This window comes from Gallinula chloropus (genome assembly GCF_964237585.1).
Source record: "Gallinula chloropus genome assembly, chromosome: 2".
Classification (NCBI taxonomy): Eukaryota; Metazoa; Chordata; class Aves; order Gruiformes; family Rallidae; genus Gallinula; species Gallinula chloropus.
Genome location: NC_140086.1, coordinates 137320485 through 137339389, shown reverse-complemented (window position 1 = coordinate 137339389; position 18905 = coordinate 137320485). Strand labels below are relative to the sequence as shown.

The following is an 18905-nucleotide window of genomic DNA, read 5'->3' as shown; positions in this document are numbered from 1 at the left end:
CAGAGGAAGGGGGATGGCACCATCCCTCCCATACAGCAGTACAGCCTCAACACAAGCCCTGGCACCAGCCCCTTCCTCTGATTAGAGCTGCCCCTATCCTTGGAGAAGGAGCAGTGACTCCTTCGTACCAGGGGGTGAGAGCCATGAGGCTCATCTGTGCAAGAAAGGAAAGGCACAGGAGCCTGACAGTGTCTGCACACATCTGCTGCTCACCCAAACCTTAGGCTGCAGTGATGCTTCCTCCCAGCCTGATGGCAGAGCCCAAGGACAGATGGCTTGCACATCCCCTGGCTCCAGCCTCAGCGCCCGAGCTGCTGTACAGCAGATATTTGCTCTGTCTTATAGGTCTGTGGTTTCAAAATACTGAACTTCCCACGTGCTGCCTGGCTTAGAGAAGGCCGTGGCAGGTGGTGAAGCAGCATGGGGCAGCAAAGCCAGAAGAGCAACCAGCGCCCAGGGACTGGCCCTTCCCCCTCCTGAGATCACACCTTGTAAGCTGCCTGCCTTTCACCTCCACACAGCTGTGGGAGAACAGCAGCAAGGAAACACCACCACATTGGCTTAAGGATGTGGGTGAGATGGTGGCCCCGGGCAGGTCTGTCTGGCAACACCATTTTGAGGGACAGCCAAGATGCTGAGAAGTGCCAGGTGCAGGCAGGTACAGGCAGCACAGCGGCAGCCCGGGCAGGGGAGCAGCCGTGGGGAACACAGAGCCTTTAGCTGGATGTCAGCATCATTCACAAAGCTGGAACGTTGATCAGAGGTGGGAACTCAGAGGACAAAACCAGCTGCAGAAGCTGTTCTGCGAGCAGGAACATCTACACTAATGAAAGAAAAGCTCACTCCCCAGGCACGAAACCAAGCGGGGCTTCAAAGCAGGGCTCAGGCAAGGTCAGCGTCTTGCTGTGCGTGCTGGAAAGCACACAGCTGACTCCCAGCTTCAAAGGGCTACCAACGGAGTTTATTGCAAGTGATTGCTAACTGACACCTTTCTAAAATTACCGATCCACAGAAACCCAGATCGGTCTTTCAGCAGTGCAGGACGTTACCAGGACTGCTGCTGGAGGTGAAGCGAAGTGGGTGCCTGCGGCGCAGAGGCAGAGCGGGGATCAGCTCTGGACAGGCTGGGAGTTAAACGCAGAATGCACATGACCCACGCTTGGAGGTAGTCACTGTGGCAAAGCGCCCAGAAATGTGCCCTTCGCCATCACTGGCAACAGTAACCGCTAATGCACTTTCCACTGAAGGTGCTCAGGAGATCTGGGGTGCTTTGTGAAAAGAAAAAAATCAAGGCTTTTCTGAAACTCCCTTTGGAAGAGCCATTAAGAATCCATGCCGAAGCGATGCCCCCTGCTTTTCTAAGTAGGATTTATGAAACTGAAATAACATTAGGAAATGGCTTCAAGGAGGAAGAGGGAAGAAATGAGACCTCGGTAACGTTCGTTCTCCTCCCAATTACTTCGGAAGCACTAGGGAAAGCCATCAGGAAGGTTCAGAAGATGAACCCTCTGCAGAGTCCCTGGGAAAGCCAAGGGGTTGGCGACAAGCAAGCACACCACGCTGGCAGCCAGGAGCCCGCGCTTACAAAATCAGTATTCCCTGGGGAAAAACAGAAATCCAGTCGCACCAGGCAATTCACTGTCTGGCAGCTGCACCATTCGTAATCTGAATTTGAACTTTCAAGGATACCCTGCTGCTGACACGGGGTCCTCCACATTACACAAACTCTAATTTCTCACCTTCGATTCCATTTCCTTTACTATGGCGTAAAACTCTCATTTGGAGAGAGGAAAGCTAACATACATCTCCATGACTCAAGTTAACCTTTATTGGAACAGTCTTCTTGTTAGCAAATCTAGCAGAAACTAAGTGAGTTCCCAAGGAATTAAATCCTTCCCACTGCAGCAGATCTTAACCGCAAGACAAGCTATAGCTCACAGTAGAGAGCTCTGTGGAAGACTGTGCCGATGAGCAGTTTTCCCTCATAGATGGATGCCACTGAGCTTCCCTGCAGCACGGAGCCATCGTCGGCGTAGACACGCGTCACCTCAGGTTCCTCTGCGAGGATGTTGTGGATGCGCAGGACCTGCCAGAGGAGGGGGATATGGCTACTGAAACAGCTGCGGGTGAAAACCCTCCATGGATGGAGGGAGCATCAATATGTTAATTTGAACAAATTTGTTAGGTCGATCAGCTGCTGCAACGTGTAACCAAGTGATTCCTGTGATAGGGCCACGATTTCTGCTTCAGCGAAGCATGGGCTGTGACAGCTAATTTTGTGAAGCAGTTGTGCAACAGCCAGGCCAGGTCAGGCAGTGAGTCAGGCGGTTATCCCCAGCACTGGGCATGTGCACAATTTTTTCCAGCCTGAGAGTTACTTAATACCTTCTTATTCTCATGTTTTTTCCAACTGCCTAGTATCATAAATCTGCTGCTATTGAACATAGTAATTTAGCAGAGTGCCTTATGGGGAGCTTCAGACAAGGCTGAAATCAAACGGCCACCAAGCAGCCACCTGCACTCGCGGCCACTGGCGCCGGTGCCAGACCCTCATCGATTCCGGCAGGAAAGAGGAATTACGACGTCGCCTACTGATGGACCGCACTCCTGGAAATAAATCATCCCAGTGTGGATGTTTCTGGTCATGCACTGTGCTCAGTCAATTATTTTTTTGTTTGGCAAAGAGGCGCCGGCTCAGTAATTAACGCAGTTCATCAAAATCTGACTGCGCGGCCACAGCTGCACAGAGAGCAGCCTGAGGAGTGCGGAATGACTGAGCTACTGGGTGGAAATTATTCAGCTGTCTCCTAAGGATGTGAATAGGTGTTTGTTAGTGAGTATACACCATTCGGCTTTCCACTTGCGAGCAGAAGCTCCAAGCTGGAAGCCAGCTCGGCCTTTGCTTTCACAAAGGCTGGCTGGGCACTTCTCTGTGTGGCGCAGAGTTACGTTACACCAGGGTGAATCGAAATGAGCAACTTTCTGGCACAGACACGGCCAAGAGACTGGTGATGTCTCCCAAAAGGCACCTCAGAAGCAGGCAGATTTTCAGGGTCATTGTAGAACAGCTTCATCCCATTGGGATGACATCCTGTCCAGATGTCTCCAGTGTGAGGGTCAATAGACAAGTTATCGACCAGAGTGTCCAGCTGCAGCGTCTGTCCAACACAGAGGGAAAAGAAGAAAAAGAGAGAAGTTAAAGCTATTGAAGTCCTGGAAGGAAGCTGTAACTTGTCCAAGACTCTCATCTGACATTGCTTAGACTGATTTTTTAAGAAACGTTTTCTCCTCCAGCACCATTTGTCTTTTCCCCCAGTATGCTTCATCCCCTCCTCTGAATTCCCTGCACTGAGACTTCCCCATCTGCTCATTCACACCTACGCTTGCGTTAATTACTTCAGTGTTTTGTGCTCTGACCCACACTGACTGAGGCAGACTTCCACAGCAGCTCTACAGCACACCCAAGGGCCCCTCTCTGGTGGCTGGTGTGAGGGTAGAAGACCTGAAGCTGGGTAATGGGGCACACAGCACCTCTGCAAACCCACTGCAGGGGCCATCTGGACCAGAACTTCACACATGGTCAGGCTGAAATCTCAAGTGTTCATGAGGACTAATCTGTCCAAAATTCCCACATGCCTCTTTTTTACGGAACAGCAGCACCTTACCTTCACATGGGTTAAATTCCAATTAGCATGCTTTTCCATAACATGGACATTATGACCAAGTATATCTGCAACATATATGTACCTTCAAAAGAAAGCACCTCTTAGCAATGTGTATGAGTAACAGACACCAAAACCAGCCAGTTCCTCCTGCGCAAGCCCAGCTCTTCCCATGAGGAATGCCAGCTCGCAGCTCTCACACAGCAACAGACATCGCAAGCAGCACACAGGGCACTGAACTGAAGCTGAGACGCTAATGTAGCTTCAGGCTGTGCCAGTTCTTCCATTACAACACTGAAGCAGGTCTTGGATTGCAAGATCCAAAAATATGCAACTCTTTCTTTTTTTTTTTTTTAAATTTAAGATCACCTGTCTACACCACAGGACAGATTAATTCAGTCTTGTAAGACTGTAGAGTGTTCCCCGCTCACAGAAATCCTTCCCCATCAATCCCTGCAAGCAATATGCACAAACTTCTGTACTGGCTGGTTAAAAATGCAGCAACCTTTGATCTTATTACATCTGAACTCCCAGGCAAAGTAGCAAACATTGCCTCCAGTTAAAGACCAAGACACGACTTGTGTCCTACAAACTCTCTGTATCACTTATGCTGTACAGGTAGCACCTTGCCCTATGTGAGCCAGTTCAGACTCTTGGCCACAGAGGTACTGCGTGTACAAATTAGGATTTCAGGGTTCTCTGGTGTGATGAAACCAAATGGAAGGCCAGGAGAAACTTACTTGCTGTCAGGTGAAATGTTAATCCCATTGGCTGAATAAAAGCCAGCTGCAACTTCTTTAACTTCTTTTGGACTGTAGTAAACAACATTTGACCAAGTTAAACCCAAGAACATCTCCAAGAACATCAAGATGAAGTCGTAGAAGTAGTGGTCATTGGTAGCATAGAAGCTGTCTGGTCCCATAGCTACTATATCATTCACACTATAAAAGAAAATAAAAAGAGAAGGAGAACAATAAATAAAAGAATTAATTGAGAGGTATGAAGATTCTGGGACTGCCCAGAATCCATCCAGGACATGGTCATCCCACAGACACAAAGGGGCAGCAATTAGAGATGGTACTTCACAAAGGCACTGAGTTATTTAGATCCTTTTTACTTTCTTTTTTTTTTTTTAATGTGAGCCATAACTGAGCAGTGCTGAGACCTGAACAGGACCATAAGGCATCAGCTGGAGATCTGGCTACCTGGTCCTAAGTCCCTGGAAATGCTTTTCTCTTTTGATTACATTCAACTGGAAACCAGAGAACAGGTAGGAACTGTGACAACTTTATCTACACATCTTTATCTGTTTATCTTACAGTCATTTTGCAGTGGAACAGACCAAGAAAATTTTGTATGCAGCAAACAAAAACATCTAAAAATATGTTTATTTTTACACTGTTGCAAATTCAGAATAATGTATTATCTGAAGATTCATATCTGCAAAGACCTGAGAGCTGGCTACATGAGAGAAGGAGAAATGCATGCTGGGCTAATTCACTGGAATCAATCACAGCGGCTCTTAAGACAGATTTAGTGATACAACTACTAAAAATCTCATTTACAGAAGAGATGGGAGAAATACAGTTGTTGATTACAGAGATAAGCAGGTAGGAAGCAATCAGTAAGAGAAACAGGAAAGGTGGCTAAAGAGAAAATATACTAGCAATGCCCTAAAGCCAAAATCATCCTACTTTAGATTTTGCCAAAGCACCCTGTCCTTCTGGAGAAAGACAGGTTTGGGTTCCAGTACCTTGTCAGGAGGTCATGTTGAATGGTCTTCAAGTGTACAAGAGAACTGTCATCTTCCACAAATTTAAACAGTTCTACCGTGCTCTTCTGGTGGGGATGGTTCACAACAAAGAGGTACACGGTGTCATCTTTAAAAAAAGAAAAAAGAAATTGAAAGAGCTGAATTCTCTGCAACAGTTTGTGTGGCTGAGCTCCCACAGCTCAAAGCAGCCCCTAGTACAGAGCACATGTTGGGTTGGGTGCATGTGTCTCAGGGCTCTTCAGAGGACAAGTACCAAAGTAATGCAGGATGCCACTGCAACTGGATCCAGACCTCCAGGATCGATCACTCAAAAGGGAACTGCTGTGTCAGCTATATTTTTGATATTTCTACCAGGGAAGACGGAAATCATGGCTTCATCCTTGTGCCTAAGCCACTGGGTTTTGCAATCTGATGCACTACCATGACTGATTGTGTGAGCAAGGAAGGAGATCTTGTAACTCAGACAGTTTGGGCTCTTTGGTTTATTTACCACACCCTGAGAAAGCTGAGTCCCAGAATCATAGAATGTGCAAGGTTGGAAGGGACCTCCAGAGGTCATCCAGTCCAACCCCCCTGCAGTAAGCAGGGACATCTTCATTAGATGAGGTTGCTCAGAGCCCCATCAAGCCTGACCCTGAATATCTCCAGGGATGGGGCCTCCATTACCTCTCTGGGCAACCTGTTCCAGTGATCTACCACCCTCATATTGACGAACCTTTTCCTAATATCCAACCTAAATCTACCCTTTTCTAGTTGAAAACAATTACCCCTCATCCTACTGCTACATGCCCTCATGAACAGTTCTTCCTCAGTTTTCTTATAGGCACCTTTCAGGTACTGGAAAGCTGCTATAAGGTCCCCCCAGACCCTTCTCTTCTCCAAGCTGAACAAGCCCAACTCTCTCAGTTTATCTTCACAGGAGAAGTGCTCCAGACCTCTGATCAGTTTTGTGGCCCTCCTCTGGACACACTCCAACAGGTCCATGTTCTTGTGTTGAGGGCTCCAAAGCTGGACACAGTACTCCAGGTGAGGTCTCACCAGAGCAGAGCAGAGGGGCAGGATCACTTCCCTTGATCTGCTGGCCACACTTCTTTTGATGTGGCCCAGGATGCGGCTGGCCTTCTGGGCTGCAGATGCACATTGGTGGCTCATGTCCAGCTTCTCATCCACAAATACTCCCAAGTCCTTTTCCTCAGGGCTGCTTTCAAGTGGATGCAACCATCCAGCCAATTCCTTATTCACTGAACAGTCCACCCATCAAATCCATATCTCTCCAACTTAGAGAGAAGGATGTTGTGGGGGACCATGTCCAAGGCCTTGCAGAAATCCAGACAGATAGATGACATCCATAGCTCTTCCCTCCTCCACTGATGCAGTCACGTCATTGTAGAAAGCCATTAGATTGGTCAGGCAGTACTTGTCCCTAGTAAAGCCCTGCTGGCTGTCTCAAATCACCTCCCTGTCCACCATGTGCCTCAGCACAGCTTCTAGGAGAATCTGTTCTCACCCAGGCACAGAGGTGAGGCTGACAGGGCAGTAGTTCCAGGGTCCTCCTTCCTACCCCTTTTTTTAAATGGCTGTGTGAAGGAGCATCCTTCTGTACTCAGTGTAAGGCTGTTGTCCCTCTGCCCAGCCCTTCTGGTGAGACCCCGAATTAGCTACCACTGATTCTTCCAACTCCTTGTGAGAGCTGGAGTACAGGGTGACTGTATGGGGGCACAGGTCAAGCTGCAGCAGTGGTTCTCTTTCTTTTAATATTTGCAGACTTCTACTGACCCTGATAAAACCCCCAATGAAAAGACAAGGCATAAGAGAGGAAGGAGTGCATGAAGGGTCTTTTACTGGTAGTCAGAGCCTGCTGTAGAACATGTCTTGGAGAGGAGAACATGGCCATGGCTTGGTCACAGAGTAATTGGTAATTTACAGAGGTTTTGTACTGTTGAGCCACAGAAGTCTCCCTCCTGGTCATTACTTGTCAGTGAAGCATGTGTATCCTCAAATCCCTTGACCTCAGGGTGAGACAGATGTAAATTGGTAAAATAAAGTGTGTGGCTTTCAACTCTTCAGACTTTTTTGATGTTTTCTTTCCTTCCAGTACACAGGACATCTTTCTGTGCCAGCCAGCCTGAGATTATGTGCAAGGGTGTTTGCTTTAGCAGCTGACATTTAGAAAAGAGCCCAACAAAGATAAAAAGCCCAAAAACCTTTTTCTCTCCCAGGAAGCACTGACTATTAGGGGTGCAATGTGAGGCTGCCAAGGGATTTCTGCCTGTGACCTTGAGGCTGAGATTTGCCACCACCTCAAGTTCATGATCTCTTTACCTTTGTCTATATAGGTGCTGATTCCATGAGGGTTAAATGATGCCAGGTCAAACCCTCGGCTGATTCTCAGCTCCACAGCTCTAGGATTGTCTTCATTCAAGTCCATCAAAAATATTTCACCTGGCTTGTCTGGTGCAGGATTCTTTATTCCTGGGTATTTCAGCCCCTGTGAAATTGAAACATAAGAAAATAATTCCCAGATAAAAGATAAAGGGAAGCATCCCAGGGCTGAAAACACTGGAGCCATGCTTGGGTTTGCAAGCACACATGAAGATGTCTCTGTGCCATGGCAGAGGTAGAAGGACCGGCTCTGATCTCCCTGGTGAGTCCTTAACTACAGCGCAGAGCTATGTGGAGGGCACAAGGAGCCATTCCCAAGTCACCTACCCCCTCTGTGGTGGCACCATTGCCACCCTCTGCAGCCACCACCCGTGTGAGTGTCTCCCATGTGTCAAACCAGCCCGTGGACAGACACGCTGGGGGACAAACTGGAAGCAGAGCCATCCATATGGTAAAGCCACAGGGAACAGCAGCAGTGTGACAGCTCACAATTTCTGCTGTGAACTCTGCAGTGCTATCATTCCCTGGGTGCCACTGGAGCACGGAGAGGAAAACATCAGCTTTTGTTTTAGAAAAATCATTAGCCCTCCTGATGGCAGAGAAACGCTTGAAAACCTCTGTCCTAAAGGCTAAAGCAAATCAGGAATAGCATCAGCACACAACATCTGATTGTTTTTTCAAAAGACAGGGAATAAACACACCTTCTTATCAGGGGAGAGGTTTGACACTTCAACATTTCAAGAAAGCAGCACGTAAAAAATTCCAGGTTACATGGGCAGATAAGCCAGCGCAACGGGATAGGTGTCGGAGCCAGCGCCACCACTTCAGCGTCAAGAAGTGCACTCGTTCAAGCAAAAGGAAACACCAGCTATGCTGACACAAGCCTGGGTTGTTCCTAAGGAGCCAGCCAGCCTTGTAGAAAAAAGAGTCTGCCCCCCAGTTTTCACCTACAGCTTCTGTGGATAAGGAAGCAGACAAGCCCTCGCGCAGGGCGGGTACCCAGGCACTTACGGAGCTAATGAAAGCCAGTCCATTGGGGAGTATGTCGATGTCTTCTGAACCAGTTTCTGAAACACAGAGATAAACAGGGGGGGTTCAGGTGAGATTCAATATTCCCCACTGAAAATCCCCCTGTTTTGTACAATTCCAGCTCTCAGGAACCTTCCTTTCCAGCATGACCGTGGTGAAGTCCAGCAGAGACGTTTGCGTCACATTCAAATCAGTAGCAGAAGGCAGCAGCACACCAGGTTAGGAAATAGTACTGGGATTCACCTCTTTCTGGGGGCTTAGGGGTGCCCTTGTGGTGGCTGGCAGTCTCCTCCCAACTCCACACACTCCAGGATAGCATGGGATGAATCACCCACTTCTGAAGAGAGTGCTTTGCAGCAAGCAGTTAGGGCCAATGACGAGATTCTCAGGGCAAGACCATACCCATCACTCAGGCTGCACGCCTGCATAAAGCACCTCTGGGAACTGCACACACTAATTCTCCTGGTGACCCGGGGCACTTCATTGCCAAATATTGTTAAAGCTCTCAAGTGATAGAGAATCTATCATATTTTTAACAGCTAAAGTCTTTAATAGAGCACATTTGTAACCGCAGGTAATAATTTCCAATATTGCCACTTCCTGTAATATTTTCCCTGCTAGGAATGTAATAAAATAAAATAGAGAAGAGGAGAAAGAGAAGAGAAGAGAAGAGAAGAGAAGAGAAGAGAAGAGAAGAGAAGAGAAGAGAAGAGAAGAGAAGAGAAGAGAAGAGAAGAGAAGAGAAGAGAAGAGAAGAGAAGAGAAGAGAAGAGAAGAGAAGAGAAGAGAAGAGAAGAGAAGAGAAGAGAAGAGAAGAGAAGAGAAGAGAAGAGAAGAGAAGAGAAGAGAAGAGAGAAAACAGAAGAAAGAGAAGAGAAGCTTGTTCTCCAAGCTTCTCTTGTCCAAGCTTGTGCAGCTTGGGACAAGGGGGACCTTATAGCAGCCTTCAATATCTGAAAGGTGCCTATAAGAAAGATAGGGAAGAACTGTTCACGAGAGCATGTAGCAGTAGAACAAGGGGCAATGGTTTCCAACTAGAAAAGGGGAGATTTAGGTTGGATATTATGAAAAAATTCTTCAATATGAGGGTGGTGGATCACTGAAACAGGTTGCACAGAGAGGTAGTAGAGGCCCCATCCCTGAAGATACTCAAGGTCACATTTGATGGGGCTCTAAGTGACCTGATCTAGTGAAGATGTCCCTGCTTACTGCAGGGGGGTTGGACTAGATGTCCTTTACAGGTCCCTTCCAACCTAATGCATTCTATGATTCTGTGATTCTATAAAAAAATAAAATAAAATAAAATAAAATAAAATAAAATAAAATAAAATAAAATAAAATAAAATAAAATAAAATAAAATAAAATAAAATAAAATATTCTTTTAGTAAGAACACTGGACCAAATTTAGGCTTTTATCATGCACTCTCTATAGAACTTTCAATCTATACACTTGCCATCCTGCATTTTCACAGCTCACCTAACAAGCCTCCCTTCTCTTCTTCAAATGACCTGCACAATCAGCATTCCACATAAGCCACTTTCCAGCTGCTGGCTAGATTAAACCCAACCAAGGGGGGTTTGCTTAAAGGAAGAAACTGTTCTGCAGGTTTTATTTAATAGGGCCACCCACACAAGGGTTTTGCACCCAGTTTTCCCCATCCCTCCACACTCCCAGACCACTCACGTGCCCCTCTGTGGGTCCCACCATCCCTGGCCTGCCCTCCCTAAGGTAAGGACCAGCACATTAGAGCTGGTTTTATTGTTTGATTTTATGTAGTTCCTATTTATTACGGCACTAGTTCTTCTGGGCTGTAATTTACCCCGAGGCTGCCAAACAGCCTTTATGGGGAGGAACCAGATCTCCAAACTCACCCATTCGGGCCAGTTCTACCCCAGCTCAGCCCTGGGGAGATGCAATGGCAGGACTTCACCTGGAAGGACAGCGGATGGAAACAGGGCCAGCTAGTTTTCAGGCTCAGCAAGCCCTGACTCCACCCCATTACATGAGTGAGCAACACATCCCCACCTTCTGAAGAGCAAAAGGTCTAAAGATACATCTCAGAAGGAGGGGCAGCCCATTATCCCACTGCCTGGGGGTTTTGGCTCTGCATTTTGACTGGGCTGAGGCAGGAGGCAGACATGGGCACTGATGTGCCCAGAAGCATGTAGAACCTGTTTTCCAATTTAAATTTGGAGGGGTTTTTTTTTTGTTTGGGTTTTTTTTTTTGGGGGGGGGGGGGGGTAGGCAGGGTAGGGTAAGCTCAGCTCAGGCCCTTTTCTTTGTCCCAGCTTTTGGTCTCTCCAAGTCTGGGCTCATTTATGAGACAGGGTTACTGGCAATTCCCCACTACCCAGGACTGCTGCAAAGATAACACCACACATAAATGCGGAGAGGCTCAATTACCATGGTGATGTGAGCTGGACAGACAGCTTTTGCTGGCAGAGCACACTGGTGAGTGAACAGAGATGCAATCATTTATTGCTGCTGAATTAGCCAGGCTGCCAAGCAGAGAGATGAGCAGGCTAATTGGGAGCGGATAATTAAAAAGTACAAGTTTCTGGTGGAAGGAGTGTGAAGAGAGCACTGCACCCAACTACTCTGAAAGAGACCAGCCAGCAAAGCACAGTGCAGCCACTTCTCAGCCAGGTCCTGGTATGTGAGGAGAGAGAGCAAGAGCTGTCAAGAGCAGTGAAATGCTGATTCAGCACGATCCTGGTGAGGCGGTACCACTGAGGTGGCAAGGAGGGGATGGACAGAGCTCCCAGGCTCTCATGCGGGGATCTGTTTTGGGAGGGCTCTGGGATGTTGCCACAGATGTGTGTGGACAGGAGAATTAGGAACTGATTTATGAGGTATCAGTTACCTGCATTGTATTGCTTAATTGTGTCACCAAGCCCAGCGTGTCCAAGGGATTATCTGAATAGGTAGCATTTAAAGAATAAATTAATTAATTAAAGATACTGAGAGAAATTACTCCCTACCCTAGAAATGTTTTGGATTTGTTGTTCTTTATTTTATCTTGGTGTGATATAATTCCTTGGGTGTATCTAACAAAGAACCCACCTGGATTTCATGTCCAAAAGAAATGGGCTATTTCACCTATATCCCATTAATAGTTCCAAGATGTGAGTACTCCTGGTAATTTCTACGGCAGCTTCTTGAGCTTTAGAAATTAGTTCAGGACACATGGTTAGTTTATGATAAACCAGTAACATGAGTAGACACTCATATAATCCAGAAGATACTGTTTACAACTATAGCCTTTTCTACTTGAATGAGGTGTAGAACAAGCTGCAGTTTTTTACTGGTTTGTCCAATGTTTGCATCTGTGCTTACATTGCACAATATTTGAAATCGATGGATTTGAAAAGTTCAAGGTCTTAAAAAAAAACAGTGAGAGACACAAAGGATGAAACCGTGCAGAAGGAAAAGGGTCCACTAGAGAATTTTTCCATTCACTCTGAGTTTGCATCCTTTACTTTTACATCACAATAGGCTGTGCCAGCTGCCTGTTCTTCCATGGACAGAATGGAAAGTTTAAGATTATTCTGTTCTGAGTTGATCCAGCTCATCACCTATGTCCCACTTAAGAGGCCACAAAGACTATTTTAAGTATTTAAATAAAGACAGACTGTTTATTCAATGTTGTCACAGCATTTTAAAGGAAGAAAGCCTAGGAGGACCAAGATGTCCCTGCAGAAAGATGTCTATATGGAAGGTCGCCTTCAGGAGCACCCTTACAGAGCTGAGTCCCACAGAAGCCCTGCTTTGAAGAGCGCTACCTAGGCAGCATCTAGATGTCAGGGCTCCTTGAGGGATATAAACACACACCCTAGTCATAGTAAATGAATTCTGGAAGACGTTGGTGGGACCATAGCGACTCTTACTTTGTAGCAACCCTTTGTTATTTCTAGTCCTGACCCTCTGGGTTACGTTCTGGCATGTCAATATTTCTGAAGAGCCGCAAACCGCAGAGCGGAGCGAGGTGCAGAGCTCCACGCGAAGGGGCCGTGTTACAGGAGCAGAGTGAGAAGCAGAAATGAAGCTCTGTAAACCGATCTGCCGCTGCCTCTGAGCAGAGCAGGGTTCTCAGAATTCACCTCATCTCCATGCAAATGTCAGGCACCAAAAGCGAGATATTGCTTGGAAATTAAACACAACTGTATTTGCGAGTCCAGCCTTCCCTCTCTCCTCAACGGAGCAATCACATTGCAAATAGTCTTGTAACGATCGCAATAGTGATACCCCTACAAGAATTACTCAGAAATGGTCTTTATATGAATCACTATCAAACAAGCCTTATTCAAAGTAAAGTGCGGCTCAATCCATAAGACCTGGAGAGGCTTTTTAAACACAGTTTCTTCTGCGCATAACTTCAGGCAAAGGAAGTCTGTGCACACTTACTCATGGCAGCAATTTGACTTTACAAAGATGTTTGATTCCTCACAGAAGGAAGAAGCGAGATTTATGAAATCAACACAGGGACTTGGCAAGCTGGAAGATGCCACTCTTAAAGCTCAGCTAGTGACAATGACATTTTACACATGCAAAATCCAGGTGAATTTCAACAGAATTCCAGACAGAGGAAAAACACACCCCAATCCCCCACCCCCATCCTCCTGTACTAAATTTTAAAATTATGATTTGGGGGAAAAGAGAGACACAAAGCCACCACCAACTGTAGCTCTGTCCGTTTTATACTCCCGTTATCCCAAAGAGATAGGAAAAAAACCAACCAAAACCCAAGACAGAAGCATTGCTGTGTGCTAAACACATGACCCAAGGGACAAAGTCAACGTTTCAGCCCCTCTGTTAAACCTCTTTGCAAACCAGACTAAGATGACAAATATAACCCCTTGCTCTTTGAAACCACACAGCTCAATTGCGCAACTGCCCACCCCCCCCTCCCCGGCTCCTGCCTGCTGTTTGCACTGTGCAGTACCGGCCCGCTCCTAAATCTCAGCAAAATGAGGCGCTAAAGCAGGCAATCCTGGCTGGCATTTAGCAGCCATTCCTCTGCCACATGCCTGAGGCCTTCTCCGAAAGCCACCACCCCTGCAGCGAGTCCTGTCTTCAGGATGTCACCGGCTGACAGCCACCTGTAAATACCTGCCTGGAGAGCCAGCACGCCCTTGTCTAGACGACAAACAACTTCCTCATCGGCTGAGCAGAGGAGCAGTGTTTGCAAGGCACTCCTTTGCAAGAAAAGGAACAGAAACGTTAAACACCGGGAGCAAAACCCAGCTAGTTTTTCAGTGTCATTTTCTTCCTGCGGCTTCTCCCTACCTCGAAGTCCAAGTAACAAATGAAAGTCAAATTAGCTCTTAGTTTTCAGGATCAGGCTTGGAAGCTGGCTTTAAGAAGCAGTTGCAGAATAAGACCAGACAAAAGCAAGTGCGTTCAGTTATTTCGAGCACGTACCAATCCCTTTAATGAGCCGGCAGTTCGGGAGGCTTACTGGGGGTATTTCCCGTGAAGCATTGAGCCTGTTCCTGCAAAGAGGAAAGAGGGTTAAGAGCACACAGCCAGTTTTAAAACAGGTCACATTCCTAGCGCAGGTTTATCTTAGTTTTATTGTGTGCCATATTGCAGCAACAAATCAGCTGTAAAATTCTGAATAAGCAAAACCCAGCACTGACAACGGCAACTGCTGCAAGTCACCGCGGCGGTTACGCACGCCCAGGGGTTTCGTGATTCTCCCACACTGACTGTCTTCAGGAACCTGACTTGGTTCATCAGCTTTCACGACCCACCACAGCTCAAACGATAACACAACATGGCCACACTTTCTTCAGGTTTCAGCCACCTAAATATAGCAGCAGCCTGCAGTTAGGCCCAGCATTTCAGTTGAGGTGAGGGCAACCTCCTACCCCAACCCACTGGATATTATTTTTGGTGACCAGGCCACCAGCAGTTGCATTTTCTCTGTTCTTAGCCCATGTTCAAAGGTAGCAATAGCATTGCTGCAAGGCAGGACAACCCATCTCCTAACACCAGTGGGACTTGGCAGTACAGTTTTCAGCACTTAGCCTTGCCGCTTCCTCTTCTCTCCTGGTACCCACCCAGAACATTACACTGCAGCAGGGCTTATTTCATGCAGGAATGCCCAAAAAATTCAATCTCTGGCTCATCCTTTACTGGAGAAGCAGATACAGACAGGCCCTACACATCAGCTCCTGTTTCTCCTCCTCCATCCCTACAAATCTATTCAAAAGGCACCTCGCTGCCAGGACTGCTGTGTTTGACCAGGGTGGTCTGCAGTACCATAAGCAAGTATGTTGTGTTCCTATGTAAAAATGTCATCAATGTGCTTTCCCCAAAAGAAAGCTCTTAAACTACTGCAGTTAGTTAAAACTCCTGTGCCCAGCATGGGAGCGTGTGGAGGCTGTGCTTGCTCCAACCACAGGAAATTCTGAATGCAGTGATCCCATACCAGAACCTAGCTCTGTTTATGTTATAGTTTTAGACATAAACTAAACAGCAGTATCAGTCTATGATATGAAAAATATGCAGTGCAGCTGAGCACTGTATGGTATAGCAGCCCTGCACTGTTTTAATCACTTCATTATGAATTATAAATTGCTTCAATGCTGTATCATTGACACAGGTTGTTAACATAAGGCTGAGGGGAGAAGAAGAAAAAAGGACATAAAGGGCAGAGGACAGCAAGGGAAAGGAGCCAAGTTAAACTCTCCCAAGCCCTCTCCCCCAGCTCAGGGGTCCCGACAGCACATAACAGGGGGTCCCAGCCCACAGGCAGCACTGGAGGGATATCAGCCTCCCCCCTCACTCTCAGCATCCTGGCACAGCTGAACCCACCGTGTCACAGAGGCTGGCTCAGGGCGATCATACCCGGAGTCTGCACTGGCGCCCATTTAGGGCTTTTCCCTTCTGAATTTGCATCAGCTTTTCGAGGGCAGCCTGCAAGCCACCCAGCCCCCAAAGCACAGCAGGAACCCAGCCAGCAGCCAAGGAGGGATGATGATATCCCAACAGCATTCCCAGGGAAACACTTCACGGGCTGGTATGAGAGTAATTCAAAAGGACACTGGTCACAAGCCTGCAGCACACACAGAGGCTTTTCCAAAATGTGTCAGTTTATCTAGCTCAGACAGCCTCAGCTACTAAGCCAGATGGCCTAGATAACTAACCAGGGGTACTAAAAACACCGTCCACTTCCAAACTGTGGGGGATGCAACTTCAAAAAAACTCAGGAACTTTGCTTCTTTGTGCCACCCCAGCGCATGGCACCTTTCCCACCCAGTTAACTCTTTCCTGTTTCAGTCCCCCACCCCCTGTCCCACTTCATGGGACACAGACCACAGGCATGCCCTTTCCTTCAGCAGCAACCTGTCACACATCCAAAAATCTCTCTCACTTTTCCTTTTCCCTGGACTTAGCCAGTCTCAGAACTTTGAGGTTTCTTCCTGACAGGACTGATAATCACAGCTTATTTTTGGGTTTGCTCCCAATTCTTTGCTCCCGATTCTTTCAGAAGGTGGCTGCTGTTTTGAACACAGTATGTAAGCTGGCAGCCACGTCAGTATAGGGTGTTATGAAATGGTAACGTGTGTGTGTATACAGGAATATATAAACATATATGAACAATACTGCTACCTGCATCTTGTTCTGAGGAAAACAGTAACACAGTATAATTCCCGTTCAAGTCTTACAAATGAGCTCAGGCCTTCAGAGAAGGCTTAGCAATTTAAAATGTCGGTAGGGGAATCAGTGTAATTTCAGTTGGCAACACAGAAGAACTTCACCTGTTCTCTGAGGCATAAGCCCTACTCAAGTCCATTTGGTAGCTGTCAACAGTACAATAGATGCACAAACAAGCTTGATTTAAGAAGAATTAAGTTTGTAAGCACTTTGTAATAATTCTTCAAGCTTTAGCTTATAAGCGTTTCAGGGATTCTTGTGTTGTACAATATACCAAATAGACAGAATACATCAAACTCGGAAGGAAGAGCAAAAAGTCTTTGCTGGATTCCTGCCTGCCAGGGGGAGGGGGAGGAGGGTGGTGGATAACAGAGAGGCCCGTAGCTAATGGTACCCACAGTTTCTCCTCTCAAGGCTGTGTTAAATGATTTGAGAGTACTTTGTTATCTGAAGTTGTGTGTTTCTAAACCCCGCAGCTGTCTTAAGACCGCTACTATGATGCAGTTTGCATCAGCACATGGGAAAAACTCACAGAGAGCTACAGAGACTGGGGACATCATGTTTCTGTCAGGAGATTCTGCTTTTCTAGGTTCCTGATATTGCATTGGTTCATACGATTCGGAGGAGACATGGGATGTCCTGCTCTTCACAGTGCTATGAAGCAGTTCTCTCCACCTAAAACCAGGGAGTGTTTTCCAGCTCTGGCATCCCAGCTTGTGCAACTCCAGGGCAGGAGGGTCCTGTTGCCACCGCCCTTATCACTAATGCTTGCTGAGGATTTAGTACAAGATGCAAACACGTCTACATGAGGTACCTGGGTCCAGGGAGCATAGCTCTCCTTTTAGCTACACTCACTGTCTAACCAAAGATCAATTAGCGGGATGTCATTGCTTTGAAGTCAGGCATTTGAAGTCCTTGTGGACATGAGCAAAATTACGATGTAGCTGCCTTGCAACAGAGTAATTCAGCATCACTTTTCTGGCCTGCAACAGCCAGTTGTGTGTTCAGTAGCTTCCAGGACAGAAGCAGCTGTAACACCAGTGTTCATGTTTATACTTAATGAAATGAGGTGTACACCAAGAAGCATGGTATGAAAGGAGTATTTTAGCTCAGAGAGAGCGAGGTCCTAATTTATGATCAAGGAAGCCTGTGCTCCTTCAGAGGAAATCTCATGTACACAAGGGCTGTCGTTATCCAGAGGTCAACATCAGTAGAGAATAAATGCAAGAGTTTCTGGCAACCAGGTTTTCGCTTACTGTTTGACTAACTGGCAGAAGATGAAGTAAATGTGCAAATAATGGGTTTTGGAACTCCCTTATTAAGTGCAGCCTCTGCAAAAACACAGGTACCTGTCGTCCCGTCCCGTCCCCGCCCCGCTATAAGGCACCCTCTCCTCTTGGCTCTCTGCACCCCAGCATCTTCAGGAGATGATTTCACATCCCCATTATCACGAAGGACATTTCCACTGGAGAAATGCTCCTAAAGTTAGTTTATCCCTGACAGAGGATGAGAAGGGCATCGCTGAGCAAGCCGGTGACTACTTTTCCTCCAGGGAGAACCGGTTCCCTTGATAATGACGATGATGTTGCGATGATGATGGTGGTGATGGTGATGATGATTAACCCTTCCACTTTGGCCGGAACTGTGCTTGTGCAAGGGCAACTATCTGCTTAAGTTACGCCCCAGATAAGGGGCCGAGGTGCCCCCATGCTCGGAGCGATTTGGGGCGCACCCGCCGCCGCCCAGCCCGGCCTTGCCCCACGGCGGGCACCGGCTGCCACCCCCCACCCGCGGGGTCGGCTCAGGCCCATCCCACGCCGCCGGCCCGCAGCCCCAAGAGCCCGCAGCCTATCCCGCCCGGGGTCCCCGCTACCCCCGGCTGCCCGCAGCCGCCTTACCCCGCTGGGGCCGCCCCGTGCGCCTGGGACCCGTCCCGCACCCTGCGCGCCGCTCCGCGCCCCCGCCGCTCGCCGGCCGGCGGCCCCGCGCGGCCCGCTGCGGCAGGGCGGCTCACCGAAAGGCCAGCAGCCGCTCCGCCGCCAAAGCTGCCGCTATCCCGACGAGAGCCACCGCCAGCAGCTTCCCCATGGCCGGTTCCCGCTCCGAGCTCCCAGTTCTCCGCTCCCGGCTCCGCCGCGTCCCGCCCCGTCGCACCGCCCCGGGCCGCCCCCGGCGCTGCACACGCGGCCGGCAGCACCCCCACCCGCCCCGGGCGGAGCGGCCCGGCCCGGTCCAGCCCGGTCCGGCCCGGCCGGAGCGGCGGCGGGAAACGCGTGGCTTTACGTGCAGACACGGCTCCGTCAAGCCGCTGCCCCGGCCATGGAGCCGCCGGTGCCGGGGCAGCGTGAGGAGGGCGGGAGGAGCCGGTCGGTGCCGCTCTGCAGGCTCCGCGTC

At 48.1% G+C, this 18905-nt stretch overlaps 1 protein-coding gene across 1 annotated transcript; it reads right to left on the bottom strand.

Annotated features, from left to right (window-relative positions):
• Positions 1-1806: 1806 nt before the first annotated feature.
• Positions 1807-18651, bottom strand: LOC311205390 (serum paraoxonase/arylesterase 2). Its single transcript, XM_084279793.1, has 9 exons — positions 18526-18651; positions 14271-14341; positions 8830-8885; positions 7759-7924; positions 5416-5542; positions 4403-4603; positions 3666-3747; positions 3030-3158; positions 1807-2086 (listed from the first exon to the last, which is right to left on the bottom strand). Exons 1-9 carry the CDS (start codon positions 18597-18599, stop codon positions 1928-1930), a joined length of 1065 nt encoding a protein of 354 aa, XP_084135919.1. The 5' UTR covers positions 18600-18651; the 3' UTR covers positions 1807-1927.
• Positions 18652-18905: the final 254 nt, after the last annotated feature.